This window comes from Pygoscelis adeliae, unplaced genomic scaffold (genome assembly GCF_000699105.1).
Source record: "Pygoscelis adeliae isolate BGI_AS28 unplaced genomic scaffold, ASM69910v1 Scaffold21, whole genome shotgun sequence".
Taxonomy (NCBI): Eukaryota; Metazoa; Chordata; class Aves; order Sphenisciformes; family Spheniscidae; genus Pygoscelis; species Pygoscelis adeliae.
The window spans coordinates 1,428,762-1,456,409 of NW_008824243.1; the positions used below are offsets into that span (position 1 = coordinate 1,428,762).

Sequence of the window (27,648 nt, forward strand, 5' to 3'; positions counted from 1 at the left end):
TTTCCCTTTCCACCAAGTGACTGATAGCCATTTAATTCCCTTAATTGGCTATATATAGTAGGCAAACTATGTCCTGATGTCCTGACAGTACAGCTCACACAAACCATGCTGGAACCACGCAGAGATCGTCTTTCTGCAGTAAATCCTTAGCTATGAACTGCTGGAAATGACCTTCAACATGTAGTATGCATTAGTTACAAGGTGTTCTAAAGAAGGGGGAAGGGAAAATAGAGATAGCCTTTCAGATGCCCATGTTAGGCTAGGAAAACAGCTCCAGGATGATTTAAGCACAATCACACTTAAAGCTGTCATGGCTTCGTTACCAAACTATCGCATGTTCACGGTTTCACATATCGAGCAATTTCCCAAAGTAAAATGGCAAGAAGAGACAAACTGATCTTTCTGAGTAGCTTAAGTGTACAGAAAACATGGTGTATTACCTGCATGGAATTAAATTTGTTTTAAAAACATGAAATGTTGAATTAGACGTGTTCTGCATTATGGTTACCTTTGAACAATTTTTTTTTTGCGCTAAAGTGATAAAACCAGTTTATAAACAGAATGCTTAATTATTTCCGTTCATTTAGGCATCATTAATAAAACTTTTCTCCACTTATAACTAGATCGAACGAAGTAGATGATTTTTTAGAATACTGAAGAAACCCACAAACCCTAGAGAAATCTTGAAGTAAACAAGCTTTCTTCCAATTATATACATTCAAAGTTTTCCATTAATCATCTACATATTAGTAAATCCCAAGAGAACTGGAAAAAACAGATCAATTCATTGGCTTACTCTAATTCAGCTTATATCAACAGAAAAGCATTTAGAGATTTAGAAACTTTAACGAATATATATGCAGGATATAGTATAGAACAGGCACTCAAATCTTCTGCACCTCCTTTTTTTTTTTTAAGATTTGTAACCAGACAAACATGCATCCAAGCGGTGGGAAATCCTGGTTTAACATTGATATTCAATGCAGTTATATATAAACTCCCATAGTAGAGGCACAGGCCACCTTCTTTGAGGTTTTTAAAATTAACTCATAATATAGAGTCCTTTCTATGCATCTATGGTTATGTGGTAGACAGGACTCAAAACTGTGAAACTGCCTTTCAGATCTCTGTGTTCATTTACTAGTAAATATACAAGCACTGCCGTAAAGTCTGTTCTGTATCAGATCATTCTGTGACGTGGGCTCTTTGTGCTCATTCATGTTGATCAAAACTAACACCACTAGGGCCACAATCAGCCTGCCTTCCAGATGTTTTTTTCCTCCCCCTACCTCCAGTATAGGCAAAGTTTTGGAATTAATAACTATGTCTTTCAGACAAAGACAATTTAAAGAAAATTGTAGCCGAATTGAACAGAGGAACTTTGGTTCTGCAGGGGGCAAGGGTGAGAAAGCAGCGCTAGAGCCACTACCCTGACTGAGACACCACATCAGAGGACTCCGACCTGGGGGCTGGGAATGCCAAACAAGAAGCACTTGTGCGAGCATGCATTAGTGCGTCTAACATTTATTACAAAGTGATCTCAAATTTATTTTTTTTTTTAAGTTTATTCAGTTGCTGTTAACAAGCTGTGGATGGGAGGAACTGGAAGGAAGAGTGTAAGGTCATTAATAGCTTGGCCCCTTGGGGCAAGAGGAAAAGAGTCAGAATTTCCGGGGAGCAGCAGAACTGGGGAATCAGTACTGGACATTGCCAGACCCAGGCACTTCTAACGAGGATTGAAGGAACCTGCAGAGGATTGCCCACTTTTTCCATTACCCCCATACCTATAATACACATCTATTATTTATTTTTTGCTGTCAAACACAGAAGCATTAAATCTACTTACCTAATGTAGACTTATTCTTGCTGACAAGCCAACAGTGATACCCAAAGAGAGAAGACAGACTGACAGAAAACATAGCTGCAGCAAAGAATAAAAACATGATGTGGAACTTGGCTTGAGTATCAGGAAGGTCATTCTAAACATAAAAAAAAATTATGCCGTTAGAATTGGGGAAATAGCTGTTTAATTTGATTATTAATAATCTTCTATTCAGCCAAATCAAATTCAGTGCAGACACAAACGTACCACACAACAAGAGTCTGAATAAATGAATTATACCCCTTCTATGTACAGACGGCCATGCAATTAGGTTGTTGACAGCATCCAAGTTAAAGAAATGGGCTCTTTCTTAATAAAGTATAAATACTGACAACAAGAATCTGAAATTTGGATCTGAACTTTGAAGTGTCTTTTAGTGAAGAACAACTTATCTTCACAAAAATTGTCCTGTTTAGCCTTTTCAGAATACTTATATTATAGCATAAATATTGCAAATCTAAGAGGGTAATATCCTAAGTTGTGAACCCAGATAATCATAATTAAAATACTAGAAAACTTCTCTGAAGCTTTTTCATAGCATAGCATTAAAGGAAGTTAACAAAACTTATCTATCTATAATATAAATTCCCTTGTAAAATGTTTTCTAAATAATAGCATACTTGTTCTACGCAGCTTCAAAATAATAAAGAAGTAAGTAAAATTTCATGAACTATGACAGAAAAAAATAGAGGGCTATGATTATTAGCAAAACTTTTGTACCTCAGTTAGGAGATACTAGATTACAATGTAATGTCTCGGAATTTTAGACTTCTCGCACAGTGGTAACTTCACACGCTTAAATACAGTATGTAGGTTAGGGTACTTACTGTCCAAAACTTGATAAAATACTGTAAATCCGTTGCAGCAATGAAAAGGCAATACAGTAGCGAGTAAGCCAAGAAGAGAAGAAAAAATTTGTAATTGGAGAATCCTACACAGTTGTTCACCCTGATAACAAAAAAAAGTAAAAGTAAAAATGGAATGTAATGAAAGTTATTTTCTTTGCTTTCATCCAATTTAAAATTAAACTTATTTACTCTAAAAAAGTTAATATCAGCATGTAAAGCAAGTTTTGCCTCCTACCTCTGGTGTCTCAAGCTACTGAAATGTATTTAGCTTCAACTCCCAGATTAGTGCAGTAATTCTAAGCAAAAACAAAACCAGAACACTACCACCACCACCACAAAAAACCCAAAGAACTTTACCAGGTAATAATACCACTTTCAACAGCTTACTGAAATTGAATTTTCACTTATGGTATGAAATCTGTTCCCAGCACATCTGATGTAAATGTGACTGCAGTTACAGCTACTTTTTTAGTTTGTAGGTAAGTTTAAGTATCCATGTTTTACCATTAGGCATACTGCACATAACAGCTGGGACAGTTACAAGCCAAGAATTTGAATCTCGACTGAATTTTGTGAGTCTCATTTAATCCACATCCTCCTTCATTAATCATACTACATACTAAAACTTCTTAGTAAGATTCTCAAACGTAAGAGTATTCATAGGAGATTCCTAAAAATATTTACATTTATGTAAAATAATGAGAGAAATACCACTGTTGAATAAACAGAAAACATTCCATCTCAGTGACAACATGACAGCAAATAAAAGAGATTAGGAACATGTAAATACACATCCAAATGTTAAATAGGTCTCATTTTATCATTTTTATTTATGGGCTTCAAGTTCACCCGTTTCCCATTTTTAAAGAATTTATACATGATAATGAGCAACTAGTATACACTATGATCAGAGAGACATGATGAGGGTACCATAGCAGCTTCCCATTAGAGGCAATATATTAAGTATTATGAATTTTAGAGCTCTACTAAACATGTAATGATATTACATTAACCAAATGAAAAATATTGGAGTGCTGCCCATGGACAGTTTATTGGTAAACAGCTTCCTCTTTCTTTTATTTGGTTGCATTAAGAAGCTTACCAAAGTTATCAGTGCACTGCTAACTTTGACATAACTCTCCATATGAGTGAAAAAAATTCCATATACCTTCTTTAACTAATTGCTATTGCTGTCAGAAAGATCAGCTAATTAAGAGAAGACTACATCCATGAAAGCACTTGTATGTTGAAAAATAATTCTCAAAAAATAAGAAGGTGTGGCGAGTCTCAACTTCAGCTTCTAGAAGTGCAGGACAAGTTATTGCAACTATTCTCTTCTTTAGGGAGACAGTGATGGTAATGGCAGGATACACGGTAATCAGAATAGGGTAAAATCTTAAAATACCAAATAAACTTTCACTGTACACTACTGGTATCCATCCTCAGGGTGGACAGGCGGTTTCTTCATTTTGTTACTGGTTTTGTTTTTACAAAACATGCCATCTTGGCTAAATATTAAATTTAGCATCGCCATTTAAACATGCAGCAATAGCTATGCATCTGTATTAACTACAGTTAAGAAGGACTCACAACAGATTGTTCTAATTAAAAAACCCCAGAAGACATGTTTCTAAGCTCATTATGATTCTTATTGGAAAGTAAATTTACAATTCTCCACAGTGAAGTGTTCTTTTTCATTAAATATGTCAAAGTAAGCAATTCCATGATAAACTGCAAGCAATTCAGATTCAAGGTTTCTATGATAACCCCATTTTCCTGTCATGGTATTTATTTTAGGACCATTTTTACATTGTTTAGTGTAAGAAAAAAAAAAAATCAGTGTTGTTTCCCAAAGCCCCAGAAATTTCTTGAATCAAAGACAGATTTCTTACTTCTTGTTCTTTTGCACTAGTGCATATGGTACACGCATTAAAATAAACTTTCATGAATTATTCTGCTCCCTTCAATTTTGACAAAGCCCCAGAGTGAGGAGTTCTTACTGGAAGAGAACAGTTCATCAGAAGACTGAAGAGAAAGTAAACACCAAGGTTTTGTAACTGTACTATTTGAACATGTAGTATCAAATCATAAAACCCAAAAATGGTGGTTAGATTTGAACGTTCCTCTAACGTTTTTGAGGAAGAGTAAAACTGATATATGTACCCACAACTGGCTAAATAATGGTGTGTTATTGCAGTGAAACATTCATACAGAAGAACAGTCCATGTTAACAATTTGGGTTACAGATAACATTTAAAACACTTAATTTTGAAGTATAAAAAGAAGAGATATCCTTTCTGTCTCAAGAGTCAGTTTACTGAAAATGCCAGGCAAAGAAATAACTTAGGAGGCACTGAAGGTGATGCAACTCAGTTAACAAAAAGCATCACAGAATTAAGGAGACGCTAAATTCTTTTCAGATGACTCAAAAGACACAGGAGAGATGTTTCAAATGATTCCTAAGGCGTTCCTATTGCACCTTGTTAGTATTAGAGTCGTTATATACAGATTATATACATTTTGGTGATGCCTCAAGCCATCGCGTTCCTGCCTGCAGCTCCATCTATATATAGCATGAGTAGCAGCAGCATTAGCATAGAAAATCACTAATGTTTTTATTTCTGCATCACTTAAACCTTTTAGAGTAGTTAGAGGGCCATTAACATTAAATATTTCCGTTTATCACAGCAATTCCATTAGCGCAGGAGTGATAGCCAAAATAAAGCCTCCCAAAAAGCAGAAGACAGCTGCTTACCTAGGACACGATTACCATCTTACTACCTCTGCCTTCCAAATGCTTCATCTTACTTTCCCTAGGTTATTTTTACCTGTCCTCTCTCCAGAAATCCTTCTCCTAGCAGAATATTAAAACAGTAATTCCTGTTTCCCTGGTCTCCCTAAGCATCACATGGGTTCTTTCCCACCAAACTTGCTCCCACCAAAAAATCCCAACACGAAAAGCAAAGCAGGACCTAATGATGTTTTCGGGGGGGCTAAAACCCACTCATTATACTGATTTGCACCCTTGCTTTTGTTGGCAAAATAGCCATATGCTATTTCCCAAAGAACCCTTGAACAGGGGTCTTTAAAGGAAACTATAAAGCTTGATCAGCATCTGTGTGATATTTCAAAACCCTCTTGTCATTTCCACGTAGTTGTTTTTTTTCAGGGTGAGCAAGGAACTGCGGACATCCACTCAAATTAGGAAAAATAAAGCAAGACAATACCTATTTTTCAGGTGCATTTCTGTTACTTGGAGTAAAAAAGGAACAATTCTCCATCAAGAAGCGTTACATGTCTTTCAAGTACCTTCTCCATTTCTGTTTTTTCTTTTTGCACCCATTGCTTATTAGATTAAAAACAATGAGCAATGTAAATACTCTCTCAAACTGGGTACGTTTATGTTCTTTGGATACAAAGAGTCTGCAAACGGGTAAGTAAGCAAATGCTACTCAGTGGAAAATGGAGTTTATTTTTCTAGAAGTCTATGCCCTAGTAAAATACCACTTCACTGCCCCTTTACACAACACTTAAGTGCTCAGTTTATGATTTACTACTTGATGCAATGGATTTTTATTCTGAAACTGAAGTTTACATGAAGAACATTTTCACATACTATCCTAAAGCAGGACAACTCAAAAAATCCCAAATAGACCATAAAGCTTATGAGAAGTGTGCAAAATACTGAATAATAATAGTAATATTGAGACTTTTCACTGATATTTTGTCAGGAATAGCCTGACAGCTATTTTTCTTATAGCTTTCTACAAGACAGCTGTCTTGTAGAAAGCTATAAGAAGGCTGAAAAAAGGAAACAGCCTTTTTTCTTATAAGAAATTTTTCCATGTTCAACAGTTTTATCTGTTTGTGTTTTGCTTTTTTGTTTGTTTGTTTAAGAAGCACACTACTAACACTAAGCATCATCAAGTTTCACATGCTGATATCCCTACAGCAAAAAAAATATGTATGAAATAACCTTACCCTATATTGTTAAATATTTCTTTCGATTGTATCTACCATGCAGCTGCAAAATAAGGGGAGATTCTTAAATCACACTGCATTACGTCAGAGGCTGTAGTCAGGAGGAGCCCAGGACCCCTTCCTCCCCAAGGACAGTCTCTCCTTTGCTCAGGAATTTGATTTAAGAAGGTCAAACCAGCTCCTTAGAACCATCTACCATTCAGTTTGTCCAACGCAGGAGATTCTTCTTTTCTGATCGGTTTCATGTGGTGAAGAACTGCCATCTACCACTCAATCCTCTTGACTTGGACCTTACTAAACAATTATCTTTAATTATTTCCATGAGATACCTGCCAAACTGACATAAAATTAATTACACATCCTGTCTACCCACTGGTTCCAAGGGCTGCTGAGAAAAGACAGGAAAACAAAACCACTGTGCAGGCTGACACGGCAGCAAAAGGAGGGAGGGTAGGAGGGAGAAGGGAGAAAAAATGAAAGAAAACAAAGAACTCATAAAAGTAAAAGAGCTAACTTGCTGTTTCCAGCAAGCCCACTCAAGCCGTCCTGGGAGCTTCAGGAAGGGGAACAAGGCACAGCCCTTCCCTTTGTTTTTTAACCTAGGGTAGTAATTAATCACTCAATGCACCTAAGCCACAGTAATACTCAAAGGCCATGAAGAAAATATGCAATTCTTAAAAGAAGTTTTCTTACTGACCAGAAGTCTACCTCATCCTAACTGTAAAAACATGGAGTTACCCAACTCAAAGGTCTAAGAAAAATGATATATGAACTTCTTTCCACATCTCACAACTAGGAACGAGGACATAGGGTGTAACTCCAATGGTCCTGCAAGACCAGTAACTTCACATAAGCATGTAACTCTAGGAATAGTGAAGCATCACCTTCATAACAGGCCCCTCGAGTTTATTCTACCAAATCAGAAAGTAAGAAAAGAAAGCCAATACTACACTCACCAAGGGCAATGATGATCCATTTTCAAAATGCATCTTAAAAAACCCAACAGAATTCCAAGCATCGCAAAAGGCAAAAGAAAAACAAAAGTCAGAAGCACAGTTACGTGTCAGATTTAAATTATTCACATACAGATTAAGAATTACCCATATGTACTATTGGTTACCTAATCTATTTAAGAAAGATGTCTATTTAAATTCACATAATACAGTTTACCTACAAGTAAACTGCAGGTAACCCAAACTCAAAACGCTTGTTCTGTCAAGAGCTTAGTGATTTAAGAAAACGCAATCCATAACTTCAGCTTTAGGATCTGGTCCTCATTCTGAATAGGTTTTTCAACTATTGTTTATTCTCTGACAGAGCCTTAGAAACTGGGCTAATTCAATTATTATCTTAGTGATACAAGTAAATATATCTCCAAGTACATGATTTGCTTTTACAGAAATATATACAGATGCACACGAGGTTTTTAAGAACTTACCTTGTATGAAAAATCCCAAACATTTTTGCAATACATCACTCTCCATTAATAAAACATGCACAAGAAAATCAGATATAATTGAAGCAAGTGAATTTTGACAAGGTATTCTGCAAAATGTATTAATTAATGGCATTTCTGCAAACTTCACTCACATTTCATAGGATAACACAGGTCACCCTTTTTCTCCACTCTGCTTAGACACAAGAATGTTCCTATATTACACTGCAACCACCACTCCATACAATACAACCAAGATCCTCTTTCTGCCTCAACTCAGTTACTCCTTCAGTGCCTCTGCTGTTTTGCTGGACAAAATGGAAAGTCTTCTCTGCCTCACAATCATGTTGGAAGGTTTGATGTATTGTCAGCTGAAGAGTATTTGGAACAGCCTTAAAGCTAAGAATAAATCAACCTTTGAGGAAGCCCCTTCTCTTAAAGTTAGAAATTTAAACCACTGGGGGCAAAAGTGGAGAAACACACAGACATCCAAGCTAACTGGAGAAAGGTCAGAGAGAAGAACAGCCAAAAGAAAGATTAAATTAGAAAGCAATTAGACTGCTGGGGAATATGTAGGTGAATTTCCTTTTATATTAAACAAACAAAAACTTTATTTTATGACTTCAGTTAGAAATGGGGGATGCTTGGTCAATTCTTTCTTTAACTAAAAATAACCTGCAAGTTATCCAATGAAAAATAGGATATTAAGTTTATTACCTCGGAAGAGATGTAAGTGACATCATGATTAGATTGAGATGGGTAGTGATCTTTATTCAGATTCTAACAAAAGAAGCAAATTTTTGTTTATCAGCTATTTTTGGTTACATTCTTAAGGAAAGTTCTTTATTAATATTCATAATTTTTAACCATTATGTAAAGAATGTATAAGACCATGTAATCCATGTTGGCATCAAGAAAGCCATCAAATGAATTAGAGTAAGTAAGTTACAGACTTCCTTAGAAATAAGTAAATAAAAACTAAATCTGAAAAAAATCTAAGGGGGGGAACAAAAAAAAGCTTATCTGCCAAAACATTAAACCTGAAAAATCTACGCATAAAAAAATAAAAGCTTCTGTGTCAAGAAAAAAATCCATTAATTCAGAAAACCACTAATGTAAAATATTTTCTTACTTGTCGCATACAGAACAGTGATGGCAACGATCTGGTTTTACAAGACGGCATCTGTCACAGTATCTGATTGCTAAAGAAAAAAGTTCCAAGATTAGATCTCAATGTACAGTTACATATTTTGATTACTGAAGTCTGCGCAAAAGTAAATACTAGCAGCTCATCCCAGCAGAACGCCTGGAAAACATTTCAGCATGATCAGAAGCAGTTGCAAATACTGAAGCATTTTTTAAGTATTTGCAATGCTGAATCTAGCAGAGTGAACCCAAAAAGCTCAGTTTTTGCAATCTCTGCTAGTCATGCTAATCAGGGTTTTTTCTTCCAAACCCCTCAGCTCTGCAAAACAACCAATGAACCAACAAAACTCACATAACCCTCACTAGAATGGAAAACCTTTAAAAACTGTTCAACAATGTAGCTATTTTAAGCTATTATTCTAACAGCTTTAATTTACTATATGAGATTATCTCTTGGATTTGCTTAGCTAGCCAGCATTCACAAACTTACAATATCAGCAGGTTAAGATTAACTCTTAATTTGGAAGAACTTTTGTTCTTGCAACTGAACAACCAGCAAGTAAAACAGTAACAGTTTCTTACTATGATCTATCTAGCTATACATGACATACAGACAGTGATTAATTTTTATTTTTTTTAAACCTATGAAAGAAGAAATCTATGCAGTTAAAGACGGCTACAGCCTCTTCTGCAGTTTGTTAGTATTACAAGCTACTTGTTAATGTCAGTTTGCAAACATTTAGCAAGGCATTGTCAATCCACTTTAAAATCCTAATTTGTATGCAGCAATTTACTTTCCAACAATCTTCCCACTGAATAAATGTAGCTGCCTAAAGCTACATTAAAGTTAAGTTCTTGGGTCACTTTGTTATTTTATGAAGTATGAAAAGCAGTTCTTCCCCACAATCCAAACCCTTGAATTTTTTTTTTTTTTTTAATTAGTTTAGGTAGTACATCAAGACACCTGCCTTCGGTGGTCTCCTGAACACCTATTTACCTCCAGACATTGTCCGTGTATAGATAGGAAGATCCTTGGCTGCCCGTCTTAAGACTTCTTGCTGGGATTCACCTCTAGGTTCCCTCTCTAGGGATTCCTTGTCCGAATATGATAGATGAAACTGGAATAATTTTTAAAATCAAAGATATGTTAGCAAATTTCAAGTTAAGTACGTATCTGTAGAGATGTAAAAAGAAATAAATATTCATTATATAAAGATGGATTAGCAGCACATACAAGGTATTACAGCAAATAACCCAGTGTTCCTAAGACCACTAATTTAGTTTAGGACAACTGAGGAAAAAATTAAAATTATTTCTGATTTGGTATTGATGCAATGCTGAACGCTTCCAGAAGCAACACTCTTCAAAAGGAGGATCAAGAGCTTACCACTCTCTCGAAAGGTCCGTTAATTCATTTCTGTAATACTAAATATTAGCCAGTGAATATAAGCCAGGGATGTCAGCCTTTAACTGAAAGAAAATATGCTACTAGTAATAGCAGAAAAGATAGCTTTATTTCTCTTTTGGTGTCTGGCATCTTCCCTTTTATTCTTTGCCTCTGGAGAGTTGCTGTTCTCTTCATGCAGGTGTTAGGATGTGGTTTTACTTCAGAGGCTGGCTGAGAGGAGGAAGAGATGGGTGTCCTGTATGACAGAATAACCACATCTTATCACCTTCCTGCATAAAAGGACAACTTCTGTCACTGCCTAAAATGGCAATGACAAACATTGCTCTAGTAAGAGCTGAGAGGGTAAAAATTACTGAAACAGATGCATGGCATACATGAAGTAGTCCAAATTTCTTATACTCTAAAGTCCTCTGCAACACAGCAACAGTCAGCTTTGTTGCTGTAGCTTCTAGAAATGGGCAGATGCCAAAGTCTTTGCTATCTCTATCAGAGAAATGGGATACAAAATCACCTCTGAAAAGAAGTTCGTATTTGGCAGGAAGAGTGGCTGTCTGTAACCTGTACCAGAAATAGAAGCCTTCTGCATAGCATTTATGTCTACAGAAAGGCTAGTCATGATGATAATATTAAATTTTTTCCTAAATGAAAGTGACCCATGTAAAACTAAGAAAACAGACAGAAACACAGTCAGGAACCTCTTCTCACCTCCATAGAGAAGGCACCACTCCACCTCCCTGACAAAGTTCACAATCTTCCAGCAGAAGCTGGACGTTCACTGTTTAGCATGAGTTTCTCAGGTCACCTTTCATTTTTCCCTAGTAAGAATACATTCTTGCCAACACCTAAATTGATTTATACTGGAATACACAGGATTTCTCACTGCAGAAACTTGGTTCAGAATACTTTTTTTTTTTTTAATGCTTCCTGTTTGAAGCACATAAAGCTATCGCTCCATCATTTTATATTGGTTCTCAGAGTAGTCCTAAGTCTACAAAACCTTCCTGCCTGGGAAAGCATCTTCGTGCTGGTACACACAGGTACAGAATGGCACACACTAAAGTGAAATCTCTCAAAGTATCTTAAAGAGAAACTGCAGCCAGATGACTCCTTTGCAACAGACCCTCAACTACAGAAGTTCTCCGCTACTACTGGGAGAAGTTCCCAACTCACAAGCTCTCACAAGAGAGAAGAAAGAAAATCATATATGCAAAAGCTTTACAAAGCATATGGGCACAGCTGTAGTTAGGGTAGCACAGTATTGCTTGAGTTTGAAGTGTTTCTCTGGACAATTATTTCCAATATGAGAGGGATGGGGATAACACATTGAACTTCAGAAGAAAAATGTCAGATTAGCAATATTTTAAATTCCAAGCCACAGTACCAGAACTTTAGTGCTTTTTATACACGTAAAAAGTTGAAATAAACTTAAAAATAAATATACAGGCTGTGCGGTTTGCACCAGCTCCAGTATTCATGAAAACAAAACCCAAAAGCTTTCTCTGTTTTTCAGTCTTCAAACAAATATTTGCTATAGTTGATAAGTCAGTTCAGTTAAGTTGAAAATGCATCCTTTTACATTTACAGACTTCATCCCAGAAACTGGAAGCCAAGCAGTAACTTAACATTACAAATACCCTAATTAAATTTTAAAAATACTGCTCTAGTAGATTAGGAAAAAGACATGGAACAACAAAAGATGTCACTTACTGCCAGCAACATTGTGTAAATTCAAAGAACACAGAAAAACCACACATTGCTTTCTATTACCCAACTTCAGTACTTTTAATATCCCATTTGAAGTTCTCCGGTAGCATTGTATGGTGGCTTTGGAATCCCACTATAATTATTAAGGATTTACCAAAATGTTTTTAGAGTCTTTTATTGGCATCAGCCCAGTGATTTGAAAACCCTTCTGATTACCACCACAGTCCCCAAATATATGCATGTATTTTGCTATGTAATTACCAAATGAAATAGTTTCTTAATCTATTTTCCTCCTCTCCGCCCCAAACTGTAGTAAAGACTGCAGTGTAAAATTCAAGGAAGATGCCAATTACTTTGAATTATCTCGTTTCCACAATTACATATCTTATTAGTGAATGAAAACTACTCGGACAAGAACCTCCACACAATAGACAGTAGAAATCACAAGCTATTTATTTTGTGTTGGCACGGTAGTTACAGGGGCTAGAGTTATGAGTCCATGATGAAATAAGTATTGGCTTTGTGCATACTTCAAACTCCAAAGCGGCCATAGCATGAATCCTCTTGACCTCAGAGGTTGTGTGACATGGCACCTACTGAGGACTATGGGGTTTCTGTACAAAGACAGGATGGTAAGAGGCCAAAAAGTTGCGCTGGTTGTACCGAACTGCATACGGAGGATTTTCATGAAAGCTATTGACAGTTTTCTCTTTCTTTTTTAATGTTAAAAAGAATGTGAAACTAAAATAATAAAAAAACCCCAATGCTGAACTAAAAGCAATTCTCTTGAAGCTACATCATGTTGAACATGGTTTGTATCTTAATATTCTCCGAGACAACTGGATCTTTCGTCTTTAACACTTCTGTGCTAGCTGAATTTAAGATTTGGGGTATATATTTACCTCAGACCTCTTTTCCATGCAGCTGTTCTATACTAGGTCCCTTCCTGCTTAACCAGCCATGGCTTCCCAGCATCAGCTTACCTGTTGCACGCTCACGCCACAACCCCCAAGCTCCTTCATACCAAAACAGATGGGGAAGAAGCTTTTATTTAGAGGACAACAGACAGATGCTGACAGGCAATATAAGCCTTAAACACATGAAAATACATTTTTTGCCCACATAGAAGTATTATATTCCCATGAAAGATTTAAGCTGCTAGTTCAAATAACGTATTTTTCAAGTGGAGAGGTTTTTTTCTTCTTAATATCATAAATATTATCTAATTTTAAAAATCTATTAAAAAACCTTTAAAACTTAGAGGTGTAATTTTTTTTGTCTTGTTCATTACGCTGTTTGCAATCTGATATACTTCTATTAAGAAGCTGTAACTACCATCTGTATTTTTCTACACAGTTTAAAACTACATGAGATCAGAGTCTAAGTTATTCAAATACTACAAAAGCAAGCATTTGACTAGGCTATTTCAGAAACAAAAGTTAAGTTTATCTTACTTCTTTTGAAGGATTCATTGGTAGCGTAAAGATTGTTTTCCAATATGACCAGACGAACAGCATGAAAAATATGTGGTAAGCAACCAGGCACACAACTAAAATCAAAAAGGGACAGAATTAATACAAACAGACCAGTGATATTATAGTACTTACAAACAGATGCTGTACATATCACAGATAGTTACTCTAACAGATGTAAATACATAAGCTCTGCAAAAGCTTTGCAACAAAAATATTGCACTTGCAACTTTACATGAGACAATACAGACTGTGTGGGGAAAGTCACGATACACTTACAGAAGTTCCAGGGGAATGGTTAATAGCTTATTGGAGCCCCATAATTATTTAGCAAGCACTCTTCCTTTACGCATTTGTTAAATCCTATTTTAACTAATGCGTCTCTGCTTTTTAGCTTTATAAACCACGTAGGGAGACTGCTAGCCATGCAAAAAAACCCCCAAAACCAAAAAAACCCCAAAACCGCCAAAAGGGAGTATAGCTACCTAAACGACAACTAGAGTGAGGGGAGTCTTTGAGTGGATATGCATATGATACTGGAACAGTAACCATAACCAGTTAATTTGTTTTGCTAGATTTTTAGGAGGGAGGACAGCAGCGTAGTTTTTAAAGACCTGCAGGTTCTTTAAATTCAAATGTTCATTCACTACTTCATATTCTTCACAGACAGTGATTTATTCTTAGATTTTTTTAAGAGATGTCAGTCAACATTTACTATGCTGAGTTGTTTTACTAGAATACAGAAGGTAACATTAACTGCTAAGAGCCTGCCAGGGATTGATAGGTGTTTCCATGTAAAAGCTCTCACTGTACCAAGCAATTCACTACAGTAAATAGTAAATCCAAAACTTGTATCCTCTGATTAACTTGCTCTAATGCACAAGAAAGAGTATTTCCTTAGATTCTTCGTCCTTGGGCAGAGAAGAGGCAAATAAAGGACAGCAACAGTGAAAAATATTACTTCCCTGCTGTACAGATGAACTCAGATCATACAGAGCTCAGGGTTATATGGAAGCTACACGGTCAAATATTCTTTATACAACTCTATAAATTTATAAGACTGTTAAAAAAATCATAAAGGGAAATGTGTACTTTCACTAAACAATCTGAAGTATTGCCCTCGTACGGTTAGCCTATGTTTTTATATATGTAGTGCTATTCTATGCTAGAGAAGTTTCCATAACACATGCATGATGGTGTGCATAAATGCAGGAACAGTAGCCCAGCATGTTCTTCTTTTTTGTAATTTTGCCTCAAAAGTAACGCTGCATAAATGTTTCTGGTGTTGAAGTTTGTTTACTCAAAAAAAAAAGCAGCAACACAGTAAATATTTATCCTTATTCACTAGACAGTTAAAAAAATAAACAAAAGCTAGCAAAACCTGGAGAGCGACACTGTACTAAGCTTTTGGGATGATGGGGGAAAAGAGCCATATGGCATGTCTATAAACTGAAAAAAAATCTCATCAGTATAAGTAAGTGACAGAACTGGACTCCACTTCAAACACAATATCCGAGATTACACTAAGGGACCATCTTGCTATTGCACAAGCATCTGTCAGGAACAGTCCACATTTTCATCCGAACATTTCTATCAACGCTAAAAAAAACTGATCTACTCTAACAAAATCATTATTATCTTTTAAACAACAGTATATTCATGGCATAAAGTGAGGGCAAGGTAAGGCAAGTTACATCAGTTCTGTACACTATGCGTTTACTAATCTGCATCTATGTTTTATTGTTGTGAGAATAACAGTAACTGTGATTGTTAAGAAAATTCCTTTTTCATACATTAAAAAAAGAGACTACTGGAGGGAGACAAAATTTTAGCCTAAAGACATTACCCCATGTTTCCCCTTTAAAGTCTGCACAAGACTGAAGCTCTTCTTGTTTGCTCTTGCACCTCAGTTCTCCAACCTGGCCCAGGTCCTGACCGGTCACCTCTCCCAGGTTACCTACCCACCACTTTCCCTGCACTGCAATGGAGACCCTGGGCTACCCAGCAGCTCCACTGGGTCTGTGGGAATTGAGAGTCCAACGTAAGAACCTCAATTCCCTTGAGACAGAAAAAGAAGAGCTGTCCGCAGCTCCCTGGGCAGAAGTCCTCCTATTTTATACTTTTTCTGGAAAAAAACCCCAGCCAAAAAAATCCTACAAAAAAACCCTACCCCAAAACCTAAAAGCCCAAAACAAATGGTGTATCCCTTGCTTGAAGGCAACCCATTTACAAATAGCTAGAGTTGCCTGGAAATATGCAGCAACCTGTAATACGGCTGAGCAACATTTGCCCAGTTTTCAGCCCTGAAAACACTTAGGGGAGAAGTACAGCCAGGGTAAATGTCTCCTGAGTGACTGAAGCCCACCAAGGCTCTGAGCAGCTAAAAATAAGGAAATTATTTTCCCCAGTGCATTTTGCTGGTAATTCTAATTTGCTTTGTGAGCAGGTAATTCTAATTTGCTTTGTGAGCAATGCCTAACACCACACTGGTCTCCGACATTCTCTCTCTCTCTCTCTCTCTCTCTGGAGCAGCAAGAAACTGGAATTATTTCAAAGTTTGCAGGTGCTGAAGTTTGCAGATATGCTTATGCACTCATATGGGGAGCAGGGGAAACATCACTAAACTGAAAAAAGTTTTTCAAGGAAATGTTTCTTGATTGGCAAACACTTGTTCTAAGTGAGGGACTCTCAAATGACTTAGTCAAACCTGCTGGAATTACACAAATGTAAAAAGCATATAGCTTGTCTCCTACCCTCCACCCCCCTTCTCCAAAAGCTCCACAGCCCCACACTTTACACTTCCACGTTGTGCTGTAGTATTAAAATAGCATCTGGAAAAGCAATCTAAACATGCTACAGCCTCAGGGTAGGAACTCTAATAACAGCTAATCAGGCAGTTTTATTATCTTCTGAAAAGGTTACGTATCTGAAGGATATTGTTTATTCAAAGACACTGGCTAAAATGAAAGTGCAGAAAAAATTCACCTCCCATTTAAGTATGCTGCACTCTGCACAAACACCTTGCTCATCTTTAGAAGTCTTGGTTTTAAAAGAGCTTTCCTTGTTATGAATAGAATTTTTTAAAAGCAGAATATAAGGATTATTTTAGTTGGCACTTCAGAAAGCCAGTAAAAAGAGTAAAAAGTTCTAATTTTTCTCATCTCTATTTGGAATGGCTAAAGCAATATTCAGGAACAGCAGGATAATAAAAGGAGCTGAGGAACACAAAAAAATACACTTATTTAAAACAGATTAGATCTGTATCTCAATTCTACTAGTAAACTACTATGCTACCCTGATATATGAATTCCACTTATAAACAGCTAAAAAAAAATCTTACCTTTTTCTCCAATATTTGTCATTGTCACTGAAAAATGAGAAAAAAAGAAAGAGTAAAAATTATATTTAAATAGCAAATGATGTAACTGAGTAGTTTAAACTTTTGTTTTTCAACCAAAGAGGGAAGAGTACTTGTCAAACAATACGAGCTTAAGACCACACACTATCAAGCTTTTATGGTGTAGCCATGTACATTCACCACAAGAATAGGTAAACAAAACCAATGCCAGCGGCTTATAAGGTTTCCTGGCTCCCACTCCCAGGCTCAGTTCCATAGCACCTCCCTCCATCTGAAGTTACCCCAGAAAAGCCATCTCTGAAGAACAGTTATTCTTCAGAACTGTGGTCTTCAGGTTTTGTTGTTTACATATGTTCTGTTCTTGAGGTGGAGGTGTCAGAACCCAGAACTGGTTTTGCCAGTGATACTCAGTGATAACTTAGATCTTAACAAGGCATAAAAATCAAAAGTAGACAGAAGTTGCATTTCCTTTAAGAAATTGCCCACAGATTACAGGATTTGGGGATAGTAAGTGAGTGAGAAAGGCACAAGTATGGCAGGCATGGAGTGGAGTACACAGGTATCATGTATCAGTCACTGCATTTATGAAAAAGAATAAATCTTTTTCTTACACCTATATTCCACTCCCGGTCATATTATTAAAAAAAACGCCAAACCCACAACAGATATCTCAGAGAGAGAACAGAAACTCCCAAGTGATCAAAAACCTCATGGTGCTCTTCCCCTTCCACCCAAACCACTCCACCACACAGTCACCCATCCTGATTAAGCAGTCTACAAACTGTAGTACAGTGGCACCTACAAGTGCAAGCGAGAGGACAGTAGCTATACGGACCTCATCTGCTTTTGTTTTCCTAACAAAAATGGCTGCTCGAGGCCATTTATCAAACAGCAGGCACAAGGCAACTCCTACTGAAAGGCCAACCAGCCATGCCATCCTACTTTGGCATATTAAACTTAGGCTTGTTGATAGAGTAAAAGTCACTATTTAAATATATCTTGCACAATGCAGGGATCTACTGTGGGACCAGTGCTGCTCAACACCTTAAGTATTGCTCTGGAAGAGTGAACACTCATTAAGTTTACAGATGACACCCCCCTGGGGACACCAGATGATATGTTCGTGTGCAAGATGGCCATCCAGAGAGACCCAGACAGGCTGGAGGAATGGGCCAACAGGACCCTTCTGAAATTCACTGAGGGCAAAGGCAAAGTCCTGCACCTGTAAAGAAATACCCTCCTGCAGCGATACAGCCTGGGGACAGCTGGGCTGGAGCAGCTCTGTGGAAGAGGCCGTGGGGGTGCTGGTGGGCAGCGAGCTGAACGTGAGCCAGCAGCACTCGGGCAGCAGAGAGGCCACCAGCCTCCTGGGCTGTGTTAGCAGGGGCACAGCCAGCTGGTCAAAGGAAGGGATTATCCCCTTCTATGCAGCACTCAGATCACATCCAGAACATTGCCCCCAGCTTTGGGCCCCCCAATACAACAAACATGCAAGTCCAGGGGAGAGCGACCAAGCTGGTAGGGACTGGATCACTCACCCTCTGAGCAGAAGCTGCACGGCCAAGGCTTGTGCAGCCTGGAGAAGACACAACTTTGGGGGGACCTAATGGCAGCCCACCAGGACCTCCAGGGAGGTATCGAGGAAGTGCAGCTGGGCTCTTCATAATGGTGCAGGGTGGGAAGACAAGAGCCAGTAGGCATAAGTTGAAATGAGAGGATCGGATTTGATACAAGGAAAAACTTTTCCACCATGAGAACAGTCCACCAGTGGAGCAAGTTGCCCAAAGAGGTTGTGCAGTCTCCGCCTCTGGAGCTTTTCAAGACTCAATCAGATAAACCCCTGAAAAACCTGGCCTGATCTTACACCAAACCCTGCTTTGATTAGGTTGCCCTAGATGAGCTGAGATCCCCTCAAACATTAATTACTCCACAATTCTGTAATTATAAAATAGGTCTATTAAAACGGGTATTTGCCTATATTTCTACCAAAATGAGCATCTACTTTACCTGAAGGAAAACAGTAAATAACCATGTTTATAAAGTTCTTCACAAAAATCAGAAGACACTACAGAAGTTGCATAAGCCATTATAAAGAAAACTCTATTCTGCCCTCAGTTTTCTAGTTCAGCTAAAAGAAATCTTTAGAGCTTGATAAGCTAAATATCCATCTAGACATCTGCTAGAAAGAAGCTGAGGAATCATGTATACACGTTTGACTCTGAGGAGCAGAGATGCTGCAGTACAATAATGCAGAAGAATTTTAAAATTGTAAGTAAACAGTCATCCACCAGAAAAAAACAAGACATCTTTAGAGTCAACGTGTAATTTAAAAGTGCTGGAGCTCTCAGATTAGGACAAACCGGCCATTACACAAATGCTGATTTTCTTTCTCCACTTGGTATAGTCAGCAAGGTGCGCAGAAATTTGCCAGTCTTCTTGGAATAACTACTCTCTGCTAATTAAAAAGCCGTAGCCAAGCATACATTGCAGATTTACCAGTTTCAAACTAAAATCTACTTAACCAACTTTTCACAATGATTTGTGGTCTTTTTCTCTCCTAACAAGGGAAAGGCAGAGACCATGTTCTCTGCCATGTTCACTTGCTGTGAAAGCAGTTGTCATCTTTTTTTCCCCCCTTAACCTTGATAAAATGTATTAATTAATGTGTTTGAGACCTATTTTCTGCCCCAACAACAATTTTTCCACACATCGGTGAGGGACCAATACAACTAATAAATCCAAATTTAATAATTTCTACCTGACTGCAAGTCTACAGCTTTTCAAAATCTCGCTCCACCTCCCAGATGAAATGCGCTCTTCAGAGTGCACCTGCTCAGCGGACAATCTTTTTAGCTTTTGCGGTATCTAGCTCGGAAGCCAAATATTCCTGACAGTCAGGAGCTGCAGACCACGAAGGCTAAAACATAAGTGCCCAAAGATGTCCAGTTAATCCCAGCAGGGTGAGAACCAGGGGGGTTTTTTTGATACATCTTGTAATTTTAATATCTTTTACCACCTGGTAAGACTCAGAGTTATTTCATACACTGCCGAGTTGCAACCACTGTAAGAGACCAAAGTAGAAGAGGCAGGTCTGAAGAGGGAAGCCAGTATCTTCAATCTTGCCATCTTTTTTCTCCACACTTACTGCAACTGGTGTTTACGAGGAGACTGGCCATGTTGCTTAACAAACATCCCCTCAGACAGTGACACAGAGGAATATGCAATACCTAATAACCTGCAGCTTTTCACAAGGTGAAGTATTACTCCTTCTGCTTATACCTTTTAAATCACCTTTGATGAAGGCTCCCTAAAGGAGGTATAATGTGTGGGAAAGTAACAGACAGGCATCTGCAGTACCACAAGACCTGGGAAGAAATAAAAGCGTTTTTTGTTTTGGTTGGGATTTTTTTTTGCACAAATGTGGCAGAATTGATCAGTGGGGCAGGGGGGGAAGCCCTTAGAAATCAAACTCCCTCTGAAATTTCTCTTAGAAATTTGTAGAATGACCATGATATAAGGACTTCTTAGGGTAACCACAAGATGCTTGTAATTCTAAAAATCACACTATTTAAGTGCATGGAAAATAATTTTATAACAAGAAAAAAACCCTCTAATTTTGGATCTGATCAAAGAAACGTTTGCTATTTTCCCCACCTTCTGAACAGCAGACATGAGATATTTCTTTAAATCAAATTTTATATTTTTCAGTAGATACAGTGATACGGCTTTGCTATATTATTCAATAGTACTTGATCATATAGTCTTCTGTGAATCATTTATGCCAGTCTTTTTGGCAGTTTTCTCATTTCTCTTCCAAAAGGTTATATTCACTGCTGGTAGTGCACAGAAAAGTAGGTCAGACTCTGCATTCTGTCATTAATAAGTATCAGCCTAAATGCTGCAAATTTACTTACTGGTAGTCAAATACCATACAAATAATAAGGGTAAATAGTACTTCTGTCTACAATGACTAAAACAAGCACCAAGGACACACCAATCCCAACCATTAAGCCATTTCTACAATTTGAGAGAAAACCAGGTAAAACCCTTTGAGAGAGGAACGGAATGATACTCCCGTATATTCAGAGACAGAGATAATTATAAAACCATGACCTGTCTTCAAGAAGTCATTAAAAAGTTGCAGCTCTCTTCACCTGAGAATACTGCAGGGGCCAATTTCATTAAGAATCAGCCTTCCACTGCTAAAGCATCAGGATGCCATTTACAGGTCAGTACTAGCAGGCTATCACATAATCAGAGCCTCTCTGTTTCATTACACAGCTTGCGGACGGTGCTCATCAGAATTGGGGATCAGGCTGGGACATACACAGGACTTCGGCCAACGTAGATGCCAATTTCCTGAGCCAGAAACATCGTTCCCTGCTCGTCATGAGCCACAGGCAGCCAGAAACAGGAACAGCACATTCAGTAGTCAATGCTGCTGAACAGCCTGTGCTTGCAAAAAACCAACAGCGACTGAGGACAGAAAGTTGTGTTACAAAAGACAGGAAAAACTCCAGGATGGAAAGGACACCTGGAGAAGCCTGGGGAGTTCATCCCACACTTGCTGGTAGTCTTCCTCACTGGGAAAAAAAAAAGGAATGCCGCCTTGGCAGGCAAAGAGGCACCACAGTATCTCAAGACTGCCTCCTACAACTCCATCACCAAATTAGTCTGCTAAGAAGAGAAGCCACGTTGCTAGGCACTTCGCACTGCCTGAGACCTTAATTCAGTGATAGAAATGGATTTTCCATTTCTTGAACTGTGGCTCATTTTCTCTGGAAATCTTTATTCTCACTGACCCATGCAAAAATTAAGTCGGCATCCGTCTCCATGTAGCTAGAGACATGGCAAGACACATTGCTATCACAAAACTCAAAAGGTTTTGGAAGATAAAATTCACATTAAAAATTTGCATTGGTTTTCTAACATTAAACTTTGCTTGACTTCTAAATCCAAAATCAAAGTTCCTGAACAGTAAATGTAATGGTTAGACAAAAAAAAAAAAAACCTGGAGAAAGCATTTAATTTTTTAAAGCCTTGATAGAAATGGATATACAAAATATTGCTTCCATATTTTACGTACATTTTTTAAATATTTAAAACTTTGTAATGGGAAATTAAGATACATCTGATTCAGAGACTCTGCAGCCACGTCTATAAATACCTGTTTCTCTCAAACTTTTATGCAGTTTAACATCTTAGATGTGATTCACAAAACTATGTATTTTATCTTTATAGCATATTTGAAGCTGTAAAACACTGATCTATAGATGCAGTTTAACTCAGATCTCTGTACACATAAAAGTGTTTTATAGTTGTGACAAGTGTTCTATCCTTGTCTGCAATAGTCCTTTAGAAAAAAATCAGTGCCAACTACCTCTTTGCTAGACAGAGCAGTGACTTGCATTGATTCAGAGTGACAAGGTGGAGACGTTGCCACCAGCGCTTCGCTTCAGGACAAAAGTAACAGAAGTCCTTCTGGGAGATTTAAGGTTGGCATAATTAGTCATCAATAACCCATATATTTGGATTTGACAGCATTTGTGAATGTTTCGGTAAATTCATTTTAACCCTGTGACCACCAAACTGTATCACATACCTACACAGCAGCAAGCTGCTATTTGGTATCTTTTCAGGTAAGGTCACAAAACCACTGCTTTTGAATTGAGTATGCCTAAGAATTGATCTAATCTTTCTTCTTTACAAACTTCCCATTTACTTTCCAAGTCACAAGGACTAACTGAAGAGCGAAGACTACTTCTAGAGAAGTTATATGACCAGATCCTTTTTAGCAAACAAAGAGTACACCCTGACAAGAACATCTATTCAAGCTGTTACATATCAAACAGTGTTAAATCTTTAACTGAAAACACAATCTTATCTAATAATTGTATCTTCACCACAGACGTTATGTTTTCAACTTAAAGCCATGGTTTAATTTTCAAGGCACAAAACCTATGGGTAGTACACTAGGCACTACATAGAAAGATAAGCAGTCATACTTAAACACCGACTTCAATTCAATTTCAGAAGTAGAGAATGGCAGCTGTCTTTGAAAGTCTGAGAAAGAAAGCAAATGACATTTGAGAAACATCCAGGAGTTCTGCTGGCTAAAATGCAGAAGCCAATTTTACTTCAGCTGCTGGTTTTGAAACTTTTCTGAAAGCAACCAGGGATCTCAGAAGAGGAAGAAATGTGGTGTTTGCAAAACACAGTATAAAAATACAAATTTGCTTTGACCAAAATCTTTTGCTACCTTAGCAGCCAATGTACAGACAGGGTATTTAACTGGTATTTGACAACAGCCAACTGCAATGTTACAACCTACTAGTATTTCTATAGCCAAATGTAAGCTGTAGATGATTACAAGACATGAGCAGCAAGTACCATAAATCCTTTGATCCATGTGGAGAACATACTGAGCAAAGAGCTCAAATCCAGCTGACCAAATCTTGGGCCTCACCTTCCCCCCCCCCCTTTTTCTTTTCTATCAGCTTCTATCTCCGTATTTTCTGCCGCTTCTGATCCTCTGATGACACTGTGCCATGCCTACAGGGCACATATTAATTCTGCCTCTAAACTGTGATGAATTAGGCAGCTTTTTATCCTGCTATAATTCCATTCCACTGATGTTACACAGAGTCAAAAACCTCAATTCAGCACTAATCAATCTGATCCTCCAGCAAAAATCTTTCAACATCATTAATATCTTTAGCAGCTGGATGCAATTCCACATTTTTCTGTTCCATACTGAAGGTAGTGGTGGACAAATCCCAGTCACATATTCTACTCCAAAAACAAAGATGTGGCTTATGAGTTCTCCTGACTTGTGTTGTGAATGTCCTGCTGTCCCCCTCTTCAACTGTGCTGAAGTCACTTACTCTTTTCCAAATCAGCAAATCACTCACCAGGTGGGAATACTTCCTCCCTCTCCCCTCACTCTCATAATCAGGAAATGTTTATTGCTCATTTCTACGTTTCACAGCAAATCTATTTTCCTTCTTCAAAATTACAAATTCAAGCTGCATTTTCAGACAGGATTCCCTCAGCAAGCGCATTATCCTTAGAATTAAAATCAGTGACATGTAAAAATGGATCAAAACTGAACATACACAACCAATTTGGATTTATTGGATAACCCTTTCATCAGCACAGCTGATATTTTCACTAAAAACATCTATCACAGCACTGTCAAATTTTCCCATTTTCCTTCTTACATGCAACTCCAAATCATGAACTGGAAGGAAAACGAAAACAAAACAAAAGCCAAAAGGACAAAACAAAAACCAAAAGGGATCTCAACATCCAAGTTTGCCAAGAACATATCTGACAAACAACTGTCAGAAACAGTGCAAATAACTACTGGTTCTGCCTTACCCAAAGCATGAAGTGGATAACTACTCTAAGTCCCTTATATTTCTACTAACCCGAATTAGAGATACACATAAGAAGGAAGACATACGAAAAATTATTTTCTTTCATATGCAGAGTTTACTGGATCCAATATATATTTTCAGAGTACAGACACAAGGATGCAAGGGCCAGGGGAAAGAATTCCATTTGCACTTCATGTTGTTGTTGTTCGATATATCCTAGGCTGAAATTTCAGTAGCTTCAGCTATCAAAGTTCAAGGTACTCATTGTGCATCACCTGTATTTCCTCATCTTTTTTTAAAGGAGGAACAATAAATCTGTAACCCTCAGGTTTTCATAAACACAGTCAAATTTTTTTACGGGAAGGAATACTTAAAGGCCCATTAATTTTAAACACAAAGGAAGTTATCTAGGGGCAAAAGACAACTACTATTGCCAGACAGGGGCTGTGAGATGACAATACTGGCAAAATCAAGAGAATGGAACTGGATTAGAGAGAAGCAATTTTTAATCAGGTGTTTTAAAACCAATCATTTACACATTTAATTCCAGTATTCTATAACCAGCAGGAAGATCACCGTTTGCTAGTGTTCAATACCTTTCTCCTTTTCCTTAAAGGTTAGAGCAGCACAAGCACTTAACTGAATCCACTAAAAAAGAGACAGAACTCTAGACATGGTAATACTACAGTTAAGAGTTGTGGATTCCTTTTCCTGTTTTGAAAACTTTTTTTTTTTGTTTCTAAAATGCTACTCCATACTGTAACTACTCAGCTTTAGGGATGAAAGGGATCATCTTAAGTAGGCTTCTTCTTTCTTTAAAAAAAGTAATGTCTCTCCTACAACACTCCGTTAAAATTGCAAAAAAACATTCAAAATGCTACATTTGAAACACTTTCTCATTACTAAAAGCTCAAATAAATGACTTACATTACAACTGTGCAAAGTCCTTGCTAAGTCCTGCTGCACAACAGTTAACACTGTTCCCTGTACATTGTCATCAGCATCAATGACAGAAAGCTGCAATAAAATAAGCAGCTATATATGTCCTCTTTAGCAGTCAATGCTGCAGGAATAAAAGATGCACTGAGTAGACCGGCTGGCTCCAAAGCACTGAAATGCTAACAGTCTATTCCTGCCGTTGGCTTTCGTTCTCAGAGTTGTTAGCTATTCCTTCTGTTGTTTACACTAAATATTCATTAGCAAGACAAGACATGTTTATTTTATCTTAATATGCCAAGAATAAGAGAAAACATCCAGATACAGATAAAGATGGAATAAGATATTTTTTATAGATAAAAGATGGAATTAGCGGAAGTCACGGGCAACTATTATGCTGAATTCAAAAACTGGTGAGCCAGGCAGAATGAGGAAGAGGTGAGGGGGCGGGAGAAACAAATAAAAAATCACCTTTGTCCATAGAAAGGAATTCAGTAAAAGGTGCTTTAGCAGAGCCCCAGGATTCCCTCTTCCTCCCCTCCCATCGCTGGCCTTTTGGTTTGAGCTGTTCTCAAGGAATTATGGTACCATAGTTTATAGTTTGAAGCAAGTTTCAAGCATGCCATTTCCTTAAGAGGTACCCACTTTCAGGTAAGCTAAAACCCAATCTTCCTCTGTTATACAGAATTACACAGAAGAAAAAACACAGTAGATCACTCAAACAGTAGTGCCCGAATCAAGCCTACTGTACTGTGTAAGCATCACAGGCCTGGGTACATTAGGACAGATGTTAGCTATGGGGTCACTTTCCCCCGAAACATCCTCACCCCCCTCATGTCAGCTTACAGCTCCCCTTTCCAGGCTCGCTCAGTCAACTTCTCCCACAACCTTCCAGACAATTTGCTTCCTTGCACTGGAGGTAGACACTTTCCTCCCCTCATGAGGGCACAGCAACTCAAGTCCCAATTTCTAGTTGAAGGGCAGCATTTAAAACTAACAGATTTGAATGTTGTTAGTGAAAAAAAGATGTAAAAAGCCCACCTCCAATATAGGAACCACACCAAGTCTTGATACCTCCCTCCAAAACAGAGGTGCTAGGCCTAGCAATCATTTTTTGCTTAATGTCTCAACTGCTCAGCCAAGTATCTGTAGGACAAAAATTTCATCACAGTCTTCTGTTAAAAAAAAAAAAAATCCAAAATTAGGTACCAGACTGCTCAACATGAACAGCTGAAGTCTGGCAAAGTTATATAGGCATATAAATGCACTCAGCTTGAGTTGGGTATTTTCCCTCACTGCTGTTCCTTAAACAGACACTAAATGACCAACGGTCACTATGAACCTCACCTACACTAGAGGGGAAAGGGGAGACAACAGTCAGTTTGTATTCCTTTGTGCCATTATTATAATATTGTTTACGAAACACCAGTTCACCGTACATTAGCCTCCAAAATTCGAAGATTAAATTGTTTTCTACAAGATATACCGCAACAGAAACTGCAATTAATTCAAGGGAGCCTAGCCAGCTGGTCATTTAATAAATCCTTCTGGCTTGACCACTCAAATTCACACAAATACTCAGATCACAGCCCGTCTCCAGTGTGTGATTAATTATTTGCCTAACGCTAAGGAAGAGCCAAGGTGCACGGTCAGGATGACTTCTGAATGAACTGCAGGCTGCCGGTGCCGAAGGCGGACCAGGAAGCTGCGACAGCCAGGCATTTTCTAGATGACTGAAGAGTGGCACGGGGAGACTCGGGGATTTTCTGTTACCTGTTCCCACTTCCACGTAAGCTGACGAGAAGACCCTGTTTTCATGCCCACACGCACACACGTATGTATATGCTCTGTCACGCAGCGGGAGGAAAACAAAGGGACCGCTAACTTTGCTCACGCCGTCTGCACAGGGAGTCTCCAGGTCCCATGTTCAGGGGTGGGGTGTCACACGCTATGCACGCCACGGAGGAAAACTCACGCGCGTGAAAAGCCCCGTGCGATCGGCTCCCTCCTCGCGTGGAAGTGGAAACTACGCGCGACCAGGTCGCGGGGGGCACAAGGCAGCGCGGAGGCCCAGCGCGACCCCGGCCGTCGGGGGGGGA

The 27,648-nt window shown here is 38.1% G+C and overlaps 1 protein-coding gene across 1 annotated transcript in view; it reads right to left on the reverse strand.

Annotated features, from left to right (window-relative positions):
• Positions 1-27,648, reverse strand: part of ZDHHC2 (zinc finger, DHHC-type containing 2) — a 34,626-nt gene that overhangs the window by 5,662 nt on the left and 1,316 nt on the right. Inside the window, exons 3-9 of the mRNA XM_009335196.1 lie at positions 17,217-17,243; positions 13,859-13,953; positions 10,290-10,410; positions 9,279-9,348; positions 7,668-7,700; positions 2,710-2,830; positions 1,847-1,979 (exon numbers count right to left, since the gene is read on the reverse strand). Coding sequence (XP_009333471.1) covers positions 1,847-1,979; positions 2,710-2,830; positions 7,668-7,700; positions 9,279-9,348; positions 10,290-10,410; positions 13,859-13,953; positions 17,217-17,243 — 600 coding nt within the window. The remainder of the gene's footprint in view (positions 1-1,846; positions 1,980-2,709; positions 2,831-7,667; positions 7,701-9,278; positions 9,349-10,289; positions 10,411-13,858; positions 13,954-17,216; positions 17,244-27,648) is intronic.